The sequence below is a fragment of the Pimephales promelas genome, chromosome 23 (assembly GCF_988280905.1).
Source record: "Pimephales promelas chromosome 23, fPimPro1.hap1.1, whole genome shotgun sequence".
NCBI classification, from domain to species: Eukaryota; Metazoa; Chordata; class Actinopteri; order Cypriniformes; family Leuciscidae; genus Pimephales; species Pimephales promelas.
In genome coordinates, this window is record NC_142791.1 from 5,667,076 (window position 1) to 5,684,123 (window position 17,048).

A 17,048-nucleotide genomic window follows, 5' to 3' on the forward strand; every position below is an offset into this window, starting at 1 on the left:
CATGACTTTCATGTATTTTTTTTTTATTAGATCAAATGCTAGGGCATTATTACAATCTCTCTTTGCACTTTTTGTCATGTGACTTTTTGTTTGGTGTGGTATTTGGACTAATTATTGTACTATTTCATTTCTTATGAATAAATAACATATCGTAAAAGTCTTTTTGTAGCCTCCACTGTCAAACCAAACTTTGCAGAAAATAATCTCACTCTTAGCCATTCATAATCTTAACCTCTGCATCTCCGATTCTCTGATGAACTTTCAGTTGAAATGAAAAATGCTTAACTAACTTTTCTGACTTTGACAATTATGCAGTTTAGGAAATAGTTTAGCAGTTTAAAAATGAACACTCTGAAGGAACTCTATATATATAGCCTTCACCAGAATCCTTCCTTATGTCTATTTCTGCTTTTAAGTCAAGTATAGGGCCTATTTATAGCGCTTTTCACAATACAGATTGCATCAAAGCAGCTTCACAGTATCAATCAAAACATAATAACAATGTTCGTTTCTTAGTGGAAAAATATCCACGTTTGGTAGAGCTGATTAATTAATTTGAATATCCCTAACTGAGCAAGACAAAGGCAACAGTGGCAAGGAACCGAAAAACTCCATCAAGTGACCTAATGGTGTCCGAAACTCCATCAGCTCTCCGTCATGATGTCAAAATCTCAAGGAAGGCGTTTTATATTTTCAGAACATGATGTAAAAAATTTAAATAGTGAATGAACATTCGAAACATGAACAACTGTGGTGAAAAAAAAAACCCGTCTAAAACCAATTTAAAAAACAGCTAAAAATAATCTAAGTCCAGTTAAAAAGAAACATACACATAATGTTCTGGCAAGGTTCTTTCAAACTTATGACAAAAAAAAAAAAAATCAATAATGTTAATAGAAAGTTCATTCCAACATTCCAAAGTGAGTGTTTATTCATATATCCTCAAAACTTTAACACAAAAACGCTAATTATAAATTGTTTGTGGAATGATTTTTGTAATGTGTTTTTTTTTTCGGCCATTAATTTGCTGCTCTTGTAAATCTGCTCAATTACACCGCGCACTCACTCGTACAGATAAATCGTCACCACTGTCATCCCACCACTTTTCGTTGAACTAACAACACCTTCATTGCATGTGCATGTTATTTTACTTCCTGAAAAGTGCAGACTAAAGTTCGAGTTCTTTCACATTCACACAAATCGCGCCACATCTCTAACCTATGCAAACAAACTCAGACTCAGACCCCCAAATAGCCAAGGATTTAGTACCCCCGGGCATTGCCTATAATCCTAAAGACAGCTTTCACAATTAAAAAATGTATGCAAACTATTCTTTGTTGAAATAAACTGCCATTATATAAAAAAACTTAGTTGCTGTACACATTTGAGAGTTACAATTTAGCAATTGAAATAAGCTAACATTACCCACTGGGCTTGTTTGATTGAGCAGGCAGATAGACAAGAGACGAAAATGGATCTTGGACTATTTTAACTATTTTAAAATGGACCGAGCCATACCAGCAGTGGAAAATGGCCATCAATGGTTCAGTAATAAAGTCTTTGCCAAACCACAGCCATGAGTGATAAGAACTGCGGCACATAACCTTTATTGCTGGACGTGCCCTAATGTTGTTACAAAGGCATGTATGTAGGCTAAAGTGTTAAGTGGTTTTACTGAGAGACGGCGTGCGTGCTCTCCGAGTGTGATGGAAATTCTTGTTGTAGCCTATTGTTTATAATGCCTTTATGTTGACATGGAAAAAAAACCTGTAACCTGGTAAACAGAAAGTATTTTTAGAATAACTGTATTGTCATTGTTTTTAAGCATTGAACAGGAGCACTAAACCATTATGGGTGGTATAGGCCTATTAAAGTGTTTTTAAACCGTTAAGTGGTAACACAAGCTAAAAATTATATAAATACTGTTTGTTTTCTCACACAAACCGCTCGTTTCATGTCTTAGGCCATCAATGTGTCCTTACTTTTGCGAGTCATTAAATCATGTTTAATTTGGACTTCTCTGTGCATGCTCTTTGAGGTGGACCCCATAGACCTCCATTATATGACTGATCTGAAAACAACGGTTTGACCGAAAAATATCAAAATTGAAAATACTGTGTAAACAAAGATACATCTTTGTTTCCACAGTATTTTCATCTTGGATACATCTTGGATCCCCTTGAGGTAAGCTAAAACATACCAAAAATTAATTTCAAAGTGAACTATCCCTTTTAGAAATCATGTTAATTTCAAACACTCATTGACAACAGTAGTCCGGCCAGGATATTGTCATTTAAAAAGTGAAGTCGCAGCCCTTGACTGATGTTGATGTTGTCAAGTTGTGACAAACGTGTCGGAATAGGATAAAAAATTCTAACGTTGTGAAACCCCCAAAAACTCAATATGAATCCAAAATACTTTGTTACAAAGTCCGAAATAAATAATTAACATAAAAAAACTCACTGTGTAGGACTCGTCACTTGCCATTGGAAGCTTCTTGTAGCAGCCTACGTTTCTGCTGAAACCTGCAGCATATCTGGCAACTTCGAGTCATTGGGGGAAGGGGGGATACACCCTAATTTGAAAGTGATTGCAGTACCAGTTTTGGCCACAATCTTGCATACAGCAGCTCCTTAATTATATGATGCAAAATGAAAATTACCCATCCACTTGTTTCCGACTCTGGCAGTGGCACCCCATGAAAAGTCTGTACGAAAACGCAAGTGAGCTGTTTAAACTGCACGTGTCAAAGCTTCACTCGTCCATTTGTCCTGTTTTCGACAGACTCAAGTGAGTGGAATATGTCAGAAACTGAATGCGCATCTGTATACTGTATCCAGTGTAGACAGCATCTGTAATTACAATGGCTTCTATGTGCTTGTGTTGTGACACGACGCAACATCCAGTAAGCAAATGTCAGCGGTTAAGTATCTGCATGGTAATGCATATGGTAACCCACACTGAGTTTGTCCTCTCCATCCAAGTTAGTGCACACACATTTTGAGAAGTGAGTAGAAAACACACAGACACAGAACAGTGGACAGTCATTTTGCTCTGGCACCTAGAGATCATTTGGGGGTTATGTGCCTTGCTTAAGGGCACCTCAGTCATTTCCTGTTGGAATTCAGAATCGAACCCGCACCTGTCTGACTGCATCATTGCAATCTCTCTTTGCACTTTTTGTCACCTATGTATTTTTGTAGATAAATAACACGTCATAAAAATGTTTTGCGTCAAAGCCAACTGTCCCTATCTCACACTATCTCTAAGCACTGATGAACTTGTGGCTTGCAGTGAAGTAATGATTATAATGACTCAACTAAAATGATCATGTTTTGATTAAAGTTATTTACTGTTCTAAGTAAATACCAGTGACTGTACACAGGTTACATATGGTGCGTCATAGGCCTGAAACTAAATTTTCCACTCATGCCCATGTTTGTGGTTGACAAGTATGAAGATATGATGCAATGCTGACATCCTTTCCTTTTACTTAATTCCAGCTAACAAGCTTCTTTAGAGCATACATTTTTTGAGATTTTGTTTAGTGGAGTTGTTATTTATTTTGAGTTATTTTTGTTTAGTACCTAGCGTCTTATTAAAATGTGTGATGAAATATACAAGGAATTTGACGCATTCAAGTATGTCAACTGCTGCTAACCTCTGCATTACTTAAAGAGGAAATCACCATGCCAGCCCATTTTTAGCATGACACACTTATTGAGCAAAAGACAGATTGCAGCCATATTCGACAAGAGGGATGGTGAGTATGTGATTCTTACGAAGATGTGTGAAAATAATTTTAGATTTAATGAATATAATGCTTTTGCTAAGCTGAACAAAAAAATTAATCTTTCTTTTGTTTTTGTTACAACGGGGGAAAATGCAGCTATCACGATCTGCAAAATATACAAATTTAATACTTCAGTTTCAGTGTCTTAATCAATAAATATGCTGCTCTGATTTTTTTCACTAATTCATGAGATCTTCGTTGAAAATATATTCATATGACATTTCTGTGTTTTGCAGTGTTTCTCTGTGATCTGTTGCGGATGGCTGCTGCTGTCTTCGGTTTTCGGTAATAGAAATTGCATTAAATATCCTCTAACATAAAGAAATCAAAAGTACTTGAGGTTGAATCAGATTTGTTGTGCCTCAGCAAATAACACAGGAAGCACCTGCATGTGCAACGCGAGAAAAAGCATTGGAAATTTAAGTTGTTGCTGGTCTTTGTTTTTCAGCTTTTGTCAATACAGCAGCAAATAACATTACAACTTTATTTGTCAATCATGGACAGTCTGCCAAAATTATCTGCAACTACAAACGAACAAATGACACCGAAATCATGACAGTGAATCTTCAATCATTAAATCGAGCGCTGTGTTCATATTTACAAATGGATTCATGGAAAAGACAAGATTGTGAAGATCACATCAGATTCATATGGATTAAAGAGACTATGGAATTATCTTTTGAGCTATTAAATCTCCAAAACCAGGACACCGACACATACACCTGTACTGTGAGGAGGATTGCAAAACCACCTGAAGAGGTTCTGGGAATTGAAAGAGTTCAAGTGATTGGTAAATACTTCTATGTACTCAGAAGAAGAAAAAAAAATGAATAGATATGTTGATAGATTATTCTAATAATGTTTTTGTGAAATCCTGCAGTACGTCCCATCTTATCTCTGTCCTGTGAGAAGTGGCCTAATGGATCTCACGTGCTTATGTGTTCTGCGGGATTTCATGATTCTCTTGAACAGCTGTGGATAAGAGATGGAGACGTCCTCAACAGCTCATACTCACACAAATCGTTTAATGGCTCCTCATACCTTGTACTGCCGCCACAAAACTTCAATGACACAATCTACTCTTGCTGGGTAAACCACTCATCATTAAACCAACCACTTGTGGGCAATTTATCAAGCTCTGTCTGCCATGAAAGAGGGGGTAAGTTTTGAGATATTGCACATTTGTTTTTTTATTTAAATGTTACTATATTTATGAGGCCTTCACAATTATTCTGTCTCGTAGGTGTGACAGTGAATGTGGTGGCTATCATCTCTTCGGTGTTGGCTGTCTTTGCCTTGATCATTGCATTCATGTTCATTGCGGTCATGTGTTCATTTTACAGTAAGTCTCACTGTCCATCCTAAAGGTCTCTTTGTTTAAAAATGTCATTCTGAAACTGGAACTGTGTAAAACATTTTTTGTTTCTTAATTTTTTATTATAAGAAAAGGCATCAAGTGTCATGTTATGTTATCACATTATAAAAAAATTAACATTCACAACATACAGTCACAAATCTTTCACGCTTTTAGTACCTGTTCTTGGTTTTATTTGGTAAACCTTAACACCCTTCTGTCGTCTATCTGAACCTGATCATGCCTACAAATGTAGTTGTTGTTCTATTTCAAGTAATAGAGTGTTCATTTCCCCTCACATGTGATTTAGACTTTCGTCACCATGTGAAATGACTGAGGAAATGTTTTAATGTTCTTCCAGGAAGAGCAAGTTCTCAGTCTGTGCCACCGGTAGGAACGAGTGTCACACCTGAGCCGATCCTCCGCGATCACCTGTATTCTGAGATTTTGTATTCAACACTGGGAGACCATCATCCAGTTCCTGTGCAGCCCTGTTGAAGTAAACCCTGAATAAAGACATACAATGACAGATCTCTACCTTATTACAATTTATGTAATTATTATTATTTAGAGTGTTTTTTTCTGTAACCATTCGCAAAGTAGACAATTGTATGATGCGTAGTGTTTAAAATATTTTACATTTAAAAGTTGTGTTTTCCGAAATTAAAATCCTTGAAATAATTGTTTTTTGATGGAATAATTCACCATTTATTATAAATTATTACCACAAAAAACAGTCACCACCAAATGCTCTAGAAGGGCATCATGGCAGGATGGCCCTGTTCATAGCGGCTATGAATCTGTTGCTAAAGGCAGTGGAAAAAGCAGTGCATAGGCCCGAAAGCAGACAACGGCACAAGACATCCCTCTTGTTGAGCTTTCATGGCCGACGTGACGGTGTTGACTCCATCTATTCAGGAGACATAGTGGATCTTGAGTGCACTGGAAAAGATGGCAACACGGTCACGCGTGCAGTTTAAACCAGAAAAGACTAGGAGCCTCAGTATCTTGAAGGGGAACCGGAAACATCTTTAACATCCAATGTTCTTAGATCCCAAAGATCAAAGGATCTGATGCCTCGGAAAGCAGTATGACAGCTCCAGTGGCAATCTCACAAATACAAAGGCCCAGCTGAACACCTGTCTTAAGGCAACTGAGCACAGCCAACTGCTCGAGGGGTTTAAAGTCAGGTGCGTTCATTATGGCATCATACCCTGGCTGCAATGGCCCTTCGTACTTTAAGATTTACCCTTGTCCCAGGTGGAAGGAATGGAAAAACTGTGCAGAAAGTTCTTGGGGAAATGGCTGGGAGTCCCCCATCATTCAGTGCAATTAACCTGTAAAGCAAGACCTCCAAGCTTCCCTTGCCAGTCTCATCAGTGATCGAGGAGTTTAAAGCCACCAAGGCAAGGGCAGTCAGTACACTCCTCTCGTCTGAAGGTGGGAAAGTAAGACATGCAATCCAGACCAGCAAATGCGGCAGAACGTGGAAGCCCCAGTAAGCCGTGATGGAAGCCGAATCCCACTGGAAGGAACGGCGGGAACGCCTACGCCTTGGACACTAAAGTGAGAAGAGGTGGAGCAGGGCTGATGCCAGAGCCAGAAAAGGCCTTGTGGTGCAAAGAGGAGGAGCGCCAGGTGAAAGCGATCGGACTTGCCTCTCAGGGTCGATGAACGCAGTGGGACCAGGCAGAGGAGCGACTGCTGTCATGAAAGGAACTGTGGCAGACCAACCAAAGGGAAGTTGAGCTTTCTCCTGCACTCGGTGGCTGACCTGCTGCCAACACCAAGAAACAAAGATCTGGGGTGGAGAGGAAGACCCCTCTTGCAACTAATGTGGAGCAGCCTCCTGTACACTGAACCACATCCTGACTGGTTGTCCAGAGGCATTGGCAGAAGGGCGGTACAGATGGAGGCACGGCAATGTCCTCACGGAAATTGCCAAGTGGGTGGAACAGCAGTGAGTCAAAGCCAACAACAAGCAGGACCATCCGCCTGAAGCCATAACCTTCGTGAGGGAAGGAGACAAGGCTTATAAGGCACGGAGGCCAAAAACCAACCCTCTATCTTGCAACGATCTTCCAAATGGAGGTTAAGAATGGACCTGAAGAGGAAGCTTGTCTTCCCACAGTGACCTCCCTCCGACCAGATATGGTCCTGCTATCCAGGAGCACAAAAAGCATCATAGTTGTCTAGCTCACGGTGCCCTGGGAAAAGAGGCTAGCCGCGTCCCACCAACTGAAAAAAGCCAACCAAGACCTGTTAAACAAAGCTGTTTTAAAGGGGTGTGATGCGACCAGCCACCCCAATAAAGTCGGCTGCCTTGCGTTCCCAGCAAAATCTGGAGTCAATGATAGGGTGGGTCTGGAGTCTAAAGTAGTTTCAGTAGCCGAGTCCAGCTCAAGATGGCTGTGGCTGAGGAGAGCCCACAGTTGGAACCCTTCTGCAGGTGAAGGCTGGTCAGTCTTCGCTGCCCGACTCAGGCGAGGTGTTCAGGTTAAGGGCCGAAACACCTGAGACCCTGAGATCCCTTCTAACGATGCGGAAGGGTTCCAACAACGTGGATGCTCCAAGGAGTACCATCTCGGAATAACATTTGATGTTTACTTCACCATTTATCTGTGCACGTCATTCTTTTTACCTAAATCATGTGCCTTTATTATCTTTAATCAAACTTATTTTCTCTCCTTAAAGGGGCAAAAACATTTCATTACAATTGCTTGAGTAAAAAGATGGCATGCTTCAATATGCTAAACTAAACACTTAAAATATCACTTGGTGTATAAATAACTAAATACAAAGACGCCTTTTTCGAAGAGCTTCCTATTCATCTTCAACAGAAACCTATGTGCAACTGCAGGCAGTAAATATAGGTCTGAGCACGTCATCCATGCACTGACTTCTTTTTATTTCATATCTACATTTCCACACGTGACCTAAATGACAGCTTCCCAGCCTTTCATGTGTTTACAACCCTGCTGTGGTTAAAATAACTAGACCATACCGCTTCTACAGAGCATGAAGATGCTCTACAAAAGAGGTCTTGGTGCAGACAGTTATGAGAAAATGAGGTCTGCAAGACATTTTGTTTAACATTTATACACCCTTGCACTTTTAGACATTGTAAGACAACTGCAGGTCATGATGTTACTTCTCCATTGCTTGGACAATGAGCTATGCCTCTTATATTGGTCCTGTCCAATCGGTGAAGCCATAAAAGAAAAGGGAGCTTTGTTATTAACTGCTCCCTGGATGAATTCAGATTAACTTTGTTGGTTATATGTCATAGAATAATGGCTTGAGGTTGTTGTTTTTTTCTTTCTTTTTTATTAAGCATTAGTTTATTTTTCTTTCAGTCTACAAATTAAGTACTTTTAGACAGCCTCCGTCGGATTGGATGAGCTTGTTTCTGAGTTGACATAAATTACGTCGCAACCTCTGATCAACTTCACTTCTCCATTTGCACCATCATGAGTTAGAACAGTCAGCGAGTCCCATGCAAAATGCAAAAGCGGATGCAGTTTCTGAAAAATGAAATGGTGAGAATATGGGAGTTTTATATTTTATATTACAATAATATCTATATATACTGTATATATACAAAAATACTTTTTGTGTTACTTTATGAATCAGCTTTTACTTTCGGATGTTTTTCATTCAAATATGATATATGTTTCAGTCAATTATGTGAAGCATAACTAAACAGTAATTCGTGTGATATTTTGCAGTCTTGAAATGTATCACTTTGTGGAAAGACTAGCTTCTTATGAACGCTTGAATCTGATTGGTCAATTGTTGAATTCTATTATCAAATATATATTTGGGGAAATAATGCTTTAAGTTGGGCTTGGCAAGTGGTCTTACTTGTGTGCTAGTTTCATGTATTTTGTACCCTCTCATTTAGCTTAATTTCAGTTCAAATCAATATTTCATGTTTATTTATTTAACTAAACACTAAGCGTGTACAGTCAGCGAGTCATTATTTCAGAACAAACAAAATTAGAATAAATGTGTATCACTTTATTTCTCTGTTTGTTCTAAATAGATATCATCAAACTCTGTGACCACATGTGCTCTGATGCTGCTGTCCTTATTTTCTGGTGATTATACAATACTTTTAAAAATGTGAAAATTCTCTAAATATATTCTCTTTTAATATACCTTCAAATGTTAAACTAAATTTTCATCTTTTTCAGTAATAACTGGACATTCAGAATTCAATGGTACATCAGTTCATCGAGGAAAGTCAGTCAATATCAGTTGTAAATACAAACAATCAAATGACACTGAATCTTTCACAGTGGAACTGAAAAGTAATAATAAACGCTGTTCATTAATGAAGACTAACAATTCATGGATAAACCACTCATGTAAAGAACACATTAGATTTATACCAAAGACTGAGGAAATGTCATTTGAGGTATCAAATCTGCAGATAAATGATACCGGCACTTACATATGTGTTGTGACAAGAACCATACCACCTCCTTCTAAGCTTTTGGGTGAAGAAAGAACCTTTGTTCAAGTGATTGGTAAGTATTATGAGTAGAATCAGAAATTATTGTGACTTGAGTGTATATATCTGCTCCTAATACATGTGCTTTTTACTAATAACTATAATATTTACAATAGCACACCCCAAAGTGTTTGTGTCACATGTAAGAACCTCGGATGGATTTCACACGATTCTTTGCCTCTCTGAGGGGTTTTACCCTTCTGCTCTAGAGCAGGTGTGGATGAGAAATGGAGAATTTCAGAACGTCTCTCTCACATACAACATCAACAAAACCAACCCAGATGAATCATTCACCCTCCATTCATATTTGAATGTATCTGACTGTACAAACTACTCGTGTTGGGTAAATCACTCATCCCTGAGCCAACCAATGATTCTCCACCTGCCTCCTGGTGACTGTTATGAGAACAGAGGTATTAAACAATATATATATATACAGCACGTAGCAATAAATACCACAGTGTCTTATGCAAATATTTGCGCAAATTATTCGAATTTTTATGCAATTATTGTGTTATGTAATTCTGCTCAATATCCCTCTTTCATAGGTATAAGAATGTGGATGATTCTGGTGACTTGTGTGCTGCTGATTCTTGCCATACTGATATTCACAGTCGTGTGTGAGCGTTTAAGTAAGTTTAATTTTTGATCTCCAAAATGTAGTCGGTTCTTATACATTTAAAATCTGAGTTATTCTCTTGGAATGGAATTTTTAACACAGAATAATGATAAGTGAAATCTAACAAACAAATTAAAGGAGTAGTTCAGTTTTCAAATAAACTTTTGCTGATAATTCACTCACCCCCATGTCATCCAAGATGTCCATGTCTTTCTTTCTTCAGTCGAAAAGAAATTAAGGTTTTTGATGAAAACATTCCAGGGTTTTTCTCCATATAATGGACTTCAATGGGAACCAAACGGTTCAAGGTCCTAAAGACAGTTTCACTGCAAACTGTTCAAAGGGCTTTAAACGATTCCAGACGATGAATAAGGGTCTTATCAACGATCGAATATCAAAGATCCTTGCTCCTTCTCGATTATCTGGGAATATTCTATTCACAAAATACAACCAATAGTACGGTAATGTTAAAACTTACTTGTCAAAAATGCTATTTTCGATGGTCTGGCGATCAGAACAGGAAAATGCTCCACAATTCTCTGGCATCTTATCTGCTGCCACGCATCGAATCTAGGAATACGACCGATTCAAGATGGCGGCCGTATTTCTCGTTTTTCCAGCGGCATCTAGTCTCTACATATGATATCTATCTATGGATTTCAAAATGACAGCTCCGGGAAATAAACGTATAAAAACAGATAGGCTAGTGACACGTAGGCTACAATCTGTAAATGGGCAGGTGAACTAGTGAAATGACATGTAAAATACCAGTAAATACCCAAGTAATGGCAGCAACTGTCGAACGTGATGAAACCAAGATTCTTTGCTTTGACTCAAACTGAAATAACCAAAACATGAACAGCTTATCAGATGCTCTGTTTACTCACGCACATTTATTAAGTGAAATATGCATGCACCTCTTAGGATCACTGTATGAATATCAGTAGTCTTGTTTTACATGCTGTGCTTGTCTTTATAAATTCATTTTGAGAAAATAGTGCAAATTGTTTAGGGGTGGGAAGAGATTACTTCTCTAATGCATTGTTCTTTCTTATGCTCCCAAAATAGAAGTTATTATGCTAAGTTATTATTCTCATTTTCTTCCAGGAAGAGCACGTTTGCAGTCTGTGCCACCTGTAAGAACGAGTGTCACACCTACGCCTACTAACCTTCATTGTGAGGCATTGTATTCAACACTGGGTGACCATCATCCAGTTCCATGCAGCCCTACGGGATTCCACTCATCTCCCCAATAAACACTGAATTTTACAATGATTGATACTGATCCATGTCTATATCATTCACTGACCAGACACCAACTTGTGCATGTGATTTATATTTCAACGATTTTTCACTTTGCTTAACGTTTTGACTGTAAACACCCTGTTTTGACCTTGAGGCCATGAGGTTATTTGCAGCTTCAGCACCAATGAAATGGTTTGCTGAGTGCAGTTTTCTTTCCAGTGTTGATGTATATTTAAACAATTCATTACTAAATTGTTCATTCTTTATTTGTCAGGTGTACTGCTTTAGAACTTTTTCCTATATGACCTATACATCCACTTTGCATGTAGACACTGTGCGGTTAAAAAAAACAGTTCAGCTGCTCAGTCAGATCATGAAGATGACGCTCAAAAAAGAGTCTTGTTGGACACAAATACGAGTAAATAAAGTCTACAGGACATTTTGTTTCACTGTTTGAACACTTTTAAGACATTGTCACTGCAACTGTAGATCATAATGTTTCTTCTTTATAAAACTGAACCCTGAGTTGTTTTCAGACCCTTGCAACACTTTTATATGGAGGTCATCCAATCGATGAAGGCCTAAAAGAAGAAAACTGTTGTGATTGGCTTCTCGCTTGATGACAGAACCTAGAAGTGATAAAATAAATCACTCATCCCTGAGCCAACCAATGATTCTCCACCTGCGTCCTGCTGACTGTTATGAGAACAGAGAGAAGTTAAGAGGTATTACACATTACATACATCTTTTTATTCTGTATAAAAACATCAGAATATATAAAGATCCTTCAATAATCATATTTGGATAGTTTTGTACATCTCTGCACTGCTGACTCTTGTCCTCCTGATCATCGCAGTAATGTGTGAGTATGTCATTGAGTTCAAAATATATATTTAACAAAACACCTTCCTTGTGTTTTCTTCAATACAAACATCATTGATCAGATATTTTTGCATCAATCTCTTCTGAAGGTTGTTAATGGAGATCCTTTCAACAGACTGTAGAGGTCAGTGTCCCATCTGAGCTCATCCTGCACTCTGAACTGAAGACTGAGGTGGTATATACTGTACAGTCCTCCTGAGTGATCATCATCCTGCTAACAGTCACCTCCACAATATTGATTATTCCAGTGAGCCATAGCTTTAAAACCATGATTTGTGTCATTTATTTTTTATTTTTTTCTCAAGCAATATTGGTCAATCTGATTTTATCTGGGGTGGAGCATTTTTTAGACAGTTTTATCAAGTTCTCAATTAAATCTCTTACATTTTACCATGTCTGAAAACCTAAGCTCCAGAACCACTTTTTTTATTTCCATTTTCTTTTAACTTTGATAAATATTCTGATGCAATCTGACTTCTGACATGCTGCTTGAATCATAATCATACACTGTTCCTTCATTGGCCAGAGGAGAACTGGCCCTCCGACTGAGTGGGTTCTCCCAAGGTTTTTTTTCTCCATTTTGTCACCTGATGGAGGCTTTGGTTCCTTGCCTTGACTTTTGGCTTGCTTAGTTGGGGACATTTAATTCAATATTCAACAGTATTATTGATCTGTCTTACCTAAGGTGGACGATGACGCAATTTTCTTCTAGAAACAAACTTTGTTGTATTATTTTAATGTTATCACTGAAGCTGCTTTGATACAATATTGTAAAAAGCGCTATATAAATTAAGGTGACTTGACTTAAAATAACCCTATACACAAAGTCCTGCATGGTGTTTTTAGTTCTGGTAAATTCCTTACAAGGGTTGCAATATTATTCTGTCCATGTGATAATGAAGTCTATGATGTGAGGTGAGAGCTACATCCTGAGGTATTTCCTGTTGACGTGCCACACAAGTTTAGCACTTTTATTATGATAGCAGTGGATACCCTAATATAGATATTTCCCTTCAGACAACATGCTGCTCATATTGAAATTACAGGGTAGCAATAGTCATTCTAAATGGACAAGTCAAATTTTCACAAGTTCACGAGTTTTTCAGTTCACCAAGCACCACTTTGTAAGCTAGATGGCGCCATTGTCCAATTTATAAAACTGCCTAGAGTTCTCATTGTCATGTGTGACAGGATACCAGACTTTACTTGATCATTTGTTTGATCATTACTTGATCATTTACTTGATCAAATCTCTTGATCACTTGATTATTTTTTTCGATTGGTGTAAGAAAAAGAAAAAGAAATTCCACCCTGCATCAGTATGTGTGCTTCTCAGGGCTCAGCTCTCTTCTTCTCCACACTCTGCCAATTCGTTTCGTGAATCAAAAGAATCGACTCATGAATCATTTCCTGTGAGCATGCGCACAAAACAAAGTCACGTCACACACGTATTCGCGCGTAGCAGATCTGGAAGTGTGTTGTTCGGGCGCCAGGCGGGCAGCAGGAGTTGGCCACATGTGGATGAAAGGAAAACACGGTCAGTATATCTGTTTGTTGCGAACTCGCATGAAAGTAAAATCTTTATTACCTCCAAATATTACATAACATAATTTGAAATGAATGTTTTAAAAGGAAATTGTCTGGAAAGCCAACTGAAAATGGAATCGAGGCCACGTTAACCTCGGCTAGGCTACAGATAACGTCAGCTGGATTCAGTTTGTAGTAATTATTAAAAATGGAATAAGTATAGTTTTAATATGACATTTAAAAAAGACCGCTTCCGTTAGCTCGTGTTACTTATTGAAGTCCAGTTGGGAAACTGCCGTTAAAAGCATTAGTATTAAAATACGTTCTTTTTTAAACATTTTATATATATATTTTTTTTTATAAATATGACGTTTGTTATTTCTAGAGTCTAGAAATATTTGGTAACTGAAACTACAACTCTGGAATTTAAAGTATATAGAATAATTATGAAAATGTAATGCAGTCTAAAAAATAAGATTGAGATGATGCTATTGAGTCATTTCTGTCATGGTTTGTTTTTCAAACGGCCGTGATGTATTAGCGCGCCATCCTGCTGTTGTGTCCCGCCGTCTGACCGCCCAGCTTTTTTGTTAATCTCTTGCTTTCTCTCTCTCTCTTGGTTTAAGAGTATACAGCCAACATCTTAGGAAATTATGTTTAAGGTACATGCGTAGATTGATGTTGATGGTTTAGAAAGAAACGTGACCTAACAGTAATAGGAAGTCTGCTATTGGGGTGGAAAAATCTCTTATTTATTCATTCATTTTTTAAATGTTTTTACGTATTATCATTAGTAGTAATACTAATAATACTAAAATGGTTCGTGTTGATTTTTTAATTGTTTTATTATTTAATGAATAATGTAATGAATAAAATGCCTTATCACAGGGTGTTGGTGTGTAAATATTTATTTAATAATTAAGTCTGTATTTACATTCACAGAAGTTGGTCCTGAATTTCAGCTGAATAGCTAACGATGAAGAAAGAAATAGCCGCTGTGGTGTTTTTCTTGAAGCGGTTGATAAAGAAGGCTGAGAAGTTGGAAGCAGACAAGTTGGACCTGTTTGTGGAGCGGTTAACTGTAGCACTACAGGAGAAGTACAAGGGTCATTGGTATCCAGACAACCCCAGCAAGGGCCAAGCATTCAGGTACAGCAGTCTGTTCTCATCTAGTCAGGAGTTCAGGATGCATGTGATGCTTCACATGTTAAAATGAGCTATAAATGTATCCTGTGCAGGTGCATCAGAGTAAACCGCTTCCATAAAGAGGATGCTGAATTGCTCCGAGCATGTGCTGAGAGTGGAGTCCAGTATAAAGACCTTGGCGTGCCTAAGGAACTCACGCTTTGGGTCGACCCTGGAGAGGTGTGCTGTAGGTGAGTTTTTTTTTTCTACTTACTTATTTACAACTGCACTGTATGTTGCTAAAATATGAAATAAATCTTTATTTCTGAAATGGCTGCAGGTATGGCGAGAGGAATCATGGTTTCACTGTGGCCACCTTCTCGAGTGATTACGATGATGATAAAGAGGATGTGACAAAGAAAGTGACGAGCGCTGTGGAGAGGGTAACGTCGGATTACCACTCCGGATCTTCCTCGGATGAGGACACCACCTGCAGAGAGCTCCAGTACAACCCACCTCTCTACAACCACTCTCCATACCAGGTACAATGTCTTAAATGTATTTGTATTGCCTTGATTGCCATAGGCACAGTTAGGTTCTACAAACCTAAAGTAGGGTTATTTTGTAAAATGCAATAAAAACAAGAATTTGTGATTTTTGTTGGTTCTTTTTCAACTTTATTTAACTGATAAAAGTTCAAAGTAAAGATTTCTAATGTTTTCACTGAACAACTTAATCGTATTTTGTAAATATAAACTAATTTTGATGGCTGCAACACACTCCAAAAACGTTGGGACAAGATGAAAAATAAAATTGAAAAGCTTATAGAATATCCAAGTTAAACTTTTTTTGAAACAGTTGGTGAATTGGTAATAGTTGAGGGTATTGTTTTGGGGTATAAAGGGAGCATCTCAGTCTTGGCAAGCAAAGATTGGTCATGGCTCATCACTTTGAGGACAATATTAGACCTGAAGGATTTTACCAAATTAAAAATAGAGCTATTATGTCTGTATCCATTGTTTCTATCAATTTATTGTCTTCTCTTTCTTTTGTAAAGCTTGTATATGCCAGTGCCCCAGAATGGAATCCCCTACCAAGAAAGAAATTCGGCCTAGGGAAAGGGCATTACCCTCAGCGGCCACACTACATGATCCGCCCCCCTTGCAGACCCAACCATTCCTTTAAACCGCACAGCTGGGTCCAACAGGGTTACCGCAGCAAGCATGGCTACTGGGGCAGCCCTTCCAACTTTGTACACCAGCTTCAGTGACCACTGTTACTACAGTATGTTAGTTCATCGGTGTCAATGTGAGGGATGTTCCATTTAAAAGTGTTTTTTGAAGTTACCACTAAGATGACTGACCAAATTTTATTAAGTGTATTTTTGTAGTTCTGTCACTGTTTTTTGAATTTGTGACTGGTCTATTTTTTAAAGAAAGATAACTGTAACTGTTTGCACTTTAGATTATTTGTAATAAAACTTGTATAAGGTAAACTTCGCACATATTGGATTAGTAATATTTCTAGTATTTCAATTTTAATAATGAAATATGTGCTGTATTTGTTATATGGGATCATTTGATAACACTTTAAATCATGTTTTTTTGTGATAGTTTCAGTGACCAAATGTTTTATTTATTCACAGTTAAGTATTATGTATTGCATAGACCACTTAAATTATGTATAACATTAAAAAACATTTTCAAGTAATATAAAATGGTTTTGGTTATTTGATGTAACTGTTGTTTTTGTAGTTTTGTTAGAAAAACACTAGGGGGCAGTACGAAATAGAATTTAACTTTATCTTTAAATAGGGAACAGGCAGCAAGGTCGAGGTGTACAATCTTTAACTTGTTTTCTAGTAGCATAGAATTACAGTATTTTTATAGTATTATAGTACTTATAGTTTTATAGTACTTGGCTATTTTAAGCTTGTTTTATCAAGCATTACTTCTTTATTATGTGGTCTATGGAATTTTACATGGAC

The 17,048-nt window shown here is 37.7% G+C and overlaps 3 protein-coding genes across 4 annotated transcripts; all 3 read left to right on the plus strand.

Moving 5' to 3' along the window:
• Positions 1–3,485: 3,485 nt before the first annotated feature.
• On the plus strand, positions 3,486–5,822 carry LOC148969375 (uncharacterized). Its single transcript, XM_089126274.1, has 6 exons — positions 3,486–3,763; positions 4,030–4,078; positions 4,242–4,583; positions 4,674–4,952; positions 5,037–5,135; positions 5,509–5,822. Exons 1-6 carry the CDS (start codon positions 3,761–3,763, stop codon positions 5,643–5,645), a joined length of 909 nt encoding a protein of 302 aa, XP_088982400.1. The 5' UTR covers positions 3,486–3,760; the 3' UTR covers positions 5,646–5,822.
• Positions 5,823–6,530: 708 nt separating this feature from the next.
• Positions 6,531–13,384, plus strand: LOC120483108 (uncharacterized). 2 transcript variants are annotated; one of them, XM_089126272.1, is made up of 8 exons: positions 6,531–8,686; positions 9,193–9,247; positions 9,344–9,679; positions 9,780–10,076; positions 10,212–10,295; positions 11,390–12,252; positions 12,336–12,389; positions 12,499–13,384. In XM_089126272.1, the coding sequence occupies exons 1-6, from the start codon at positions 8,651–8,653 to the stop codon at positions 11,536–11,538; spliced, it is 957 nt and encodes a 318-aa protein (XP_088982398.1). In that variant the 5' UTR covers positions 6,531–8,650; the 3' UTR covers positions 11,539–12,252; positions 12,336–12,389; positions 12,499–13,384. The 2 variants fall into 2 exon arrangements, with proteins under 2 accessions (XP_088982398.1, XP_088982399.1); XM_089126273.1 differs by having other exon boundaries at positions 9,873–10,076.
• Positions 13,385–13,787: 403 nt separating this feature from the next.
• btg3 (BTG anti-proliferation factor 3) lies at positions 13,788–16,778 on the plus strand. The gene is made up of 5 exons (XM_089126275.1): positions 13,788–13,946; positions 14,879–15,085; positions 15,175–15,312; positions 15,402–15,603; positions 16,119–16,778. Exons 2-5 carry the CDS (start codon positions 14,913–14,915, stop codon positions 16,329–16,331), a joined length of 726 nt encoding a protein of 241 aa, XP_088982401.1. The 5' UTR covers positions 13,788–13,946; positions 14,879–14,912; the 3' UTR covers positions 16,332–16,778.
• Positions 16,779–17,048: the final 270 nt, after the last annotated feature.

Bases quoted from the DNA above. Each gene is read 5' to 3' on its own strand.
- LOC148969375 (XM_089126274.1), top strand. The intron at 4,079-4,241 runs GTAATAGAAATT...TTTGTTTTTCAG, and splicing joins GCTGCTGTCTTCGGTTTTCG to CTTTTGTCAATACAGCAGCA. The intron at 4,584-4,673 runs GTAAATACTTCT...GAAATCCTGCAG, and splicing joins TGAAAGAGTTCAAGTGATTG to TACGTCCCATCTTATCTCTG.
- LOC120483108 (XM_089126272.1), top strand. From the start codon at position 8,651: ATGCAAAAGCGGATGCAGTTTCTGAAAAATGAAATG. The intron at 8,687-9,192 runs GTGAGAATATGG...TGTTCTAAATAG, and splicing joins AGTTTCTGAAAAATGAAATG to ATATCATCAAACTCTGTGAC. The intron at 9,680-9,779 runs GTAAGTATTATG...TATTTACAATAG, and splicing joins AACCTTTGTTCAAGTGATTG to CACACCCCAAAGTGTTTGTG.
- btg3 (XM_089126275.1), top strand. From the start codon at position 14,913: ATGAAGAAAGAAATAGCCGCTGTGGTGTTTTTCTTGAAGCGGTTGATA. The intron at 15,086-15,174 runs GTACAGCAGTCT...TATCCTGTGCAG, and splicing joins AGCAAGGGCCAAGCATTCAG to GTGCATCAGAGTAAACCGCT. The intron at 15,313-15,401 runs GTGAGTTTTTTT...AAATGGCTGCAG, and splicing joins CCTGGAGAGGTGTGCTGTAG to GTATGGCGAGAGGAATCATG.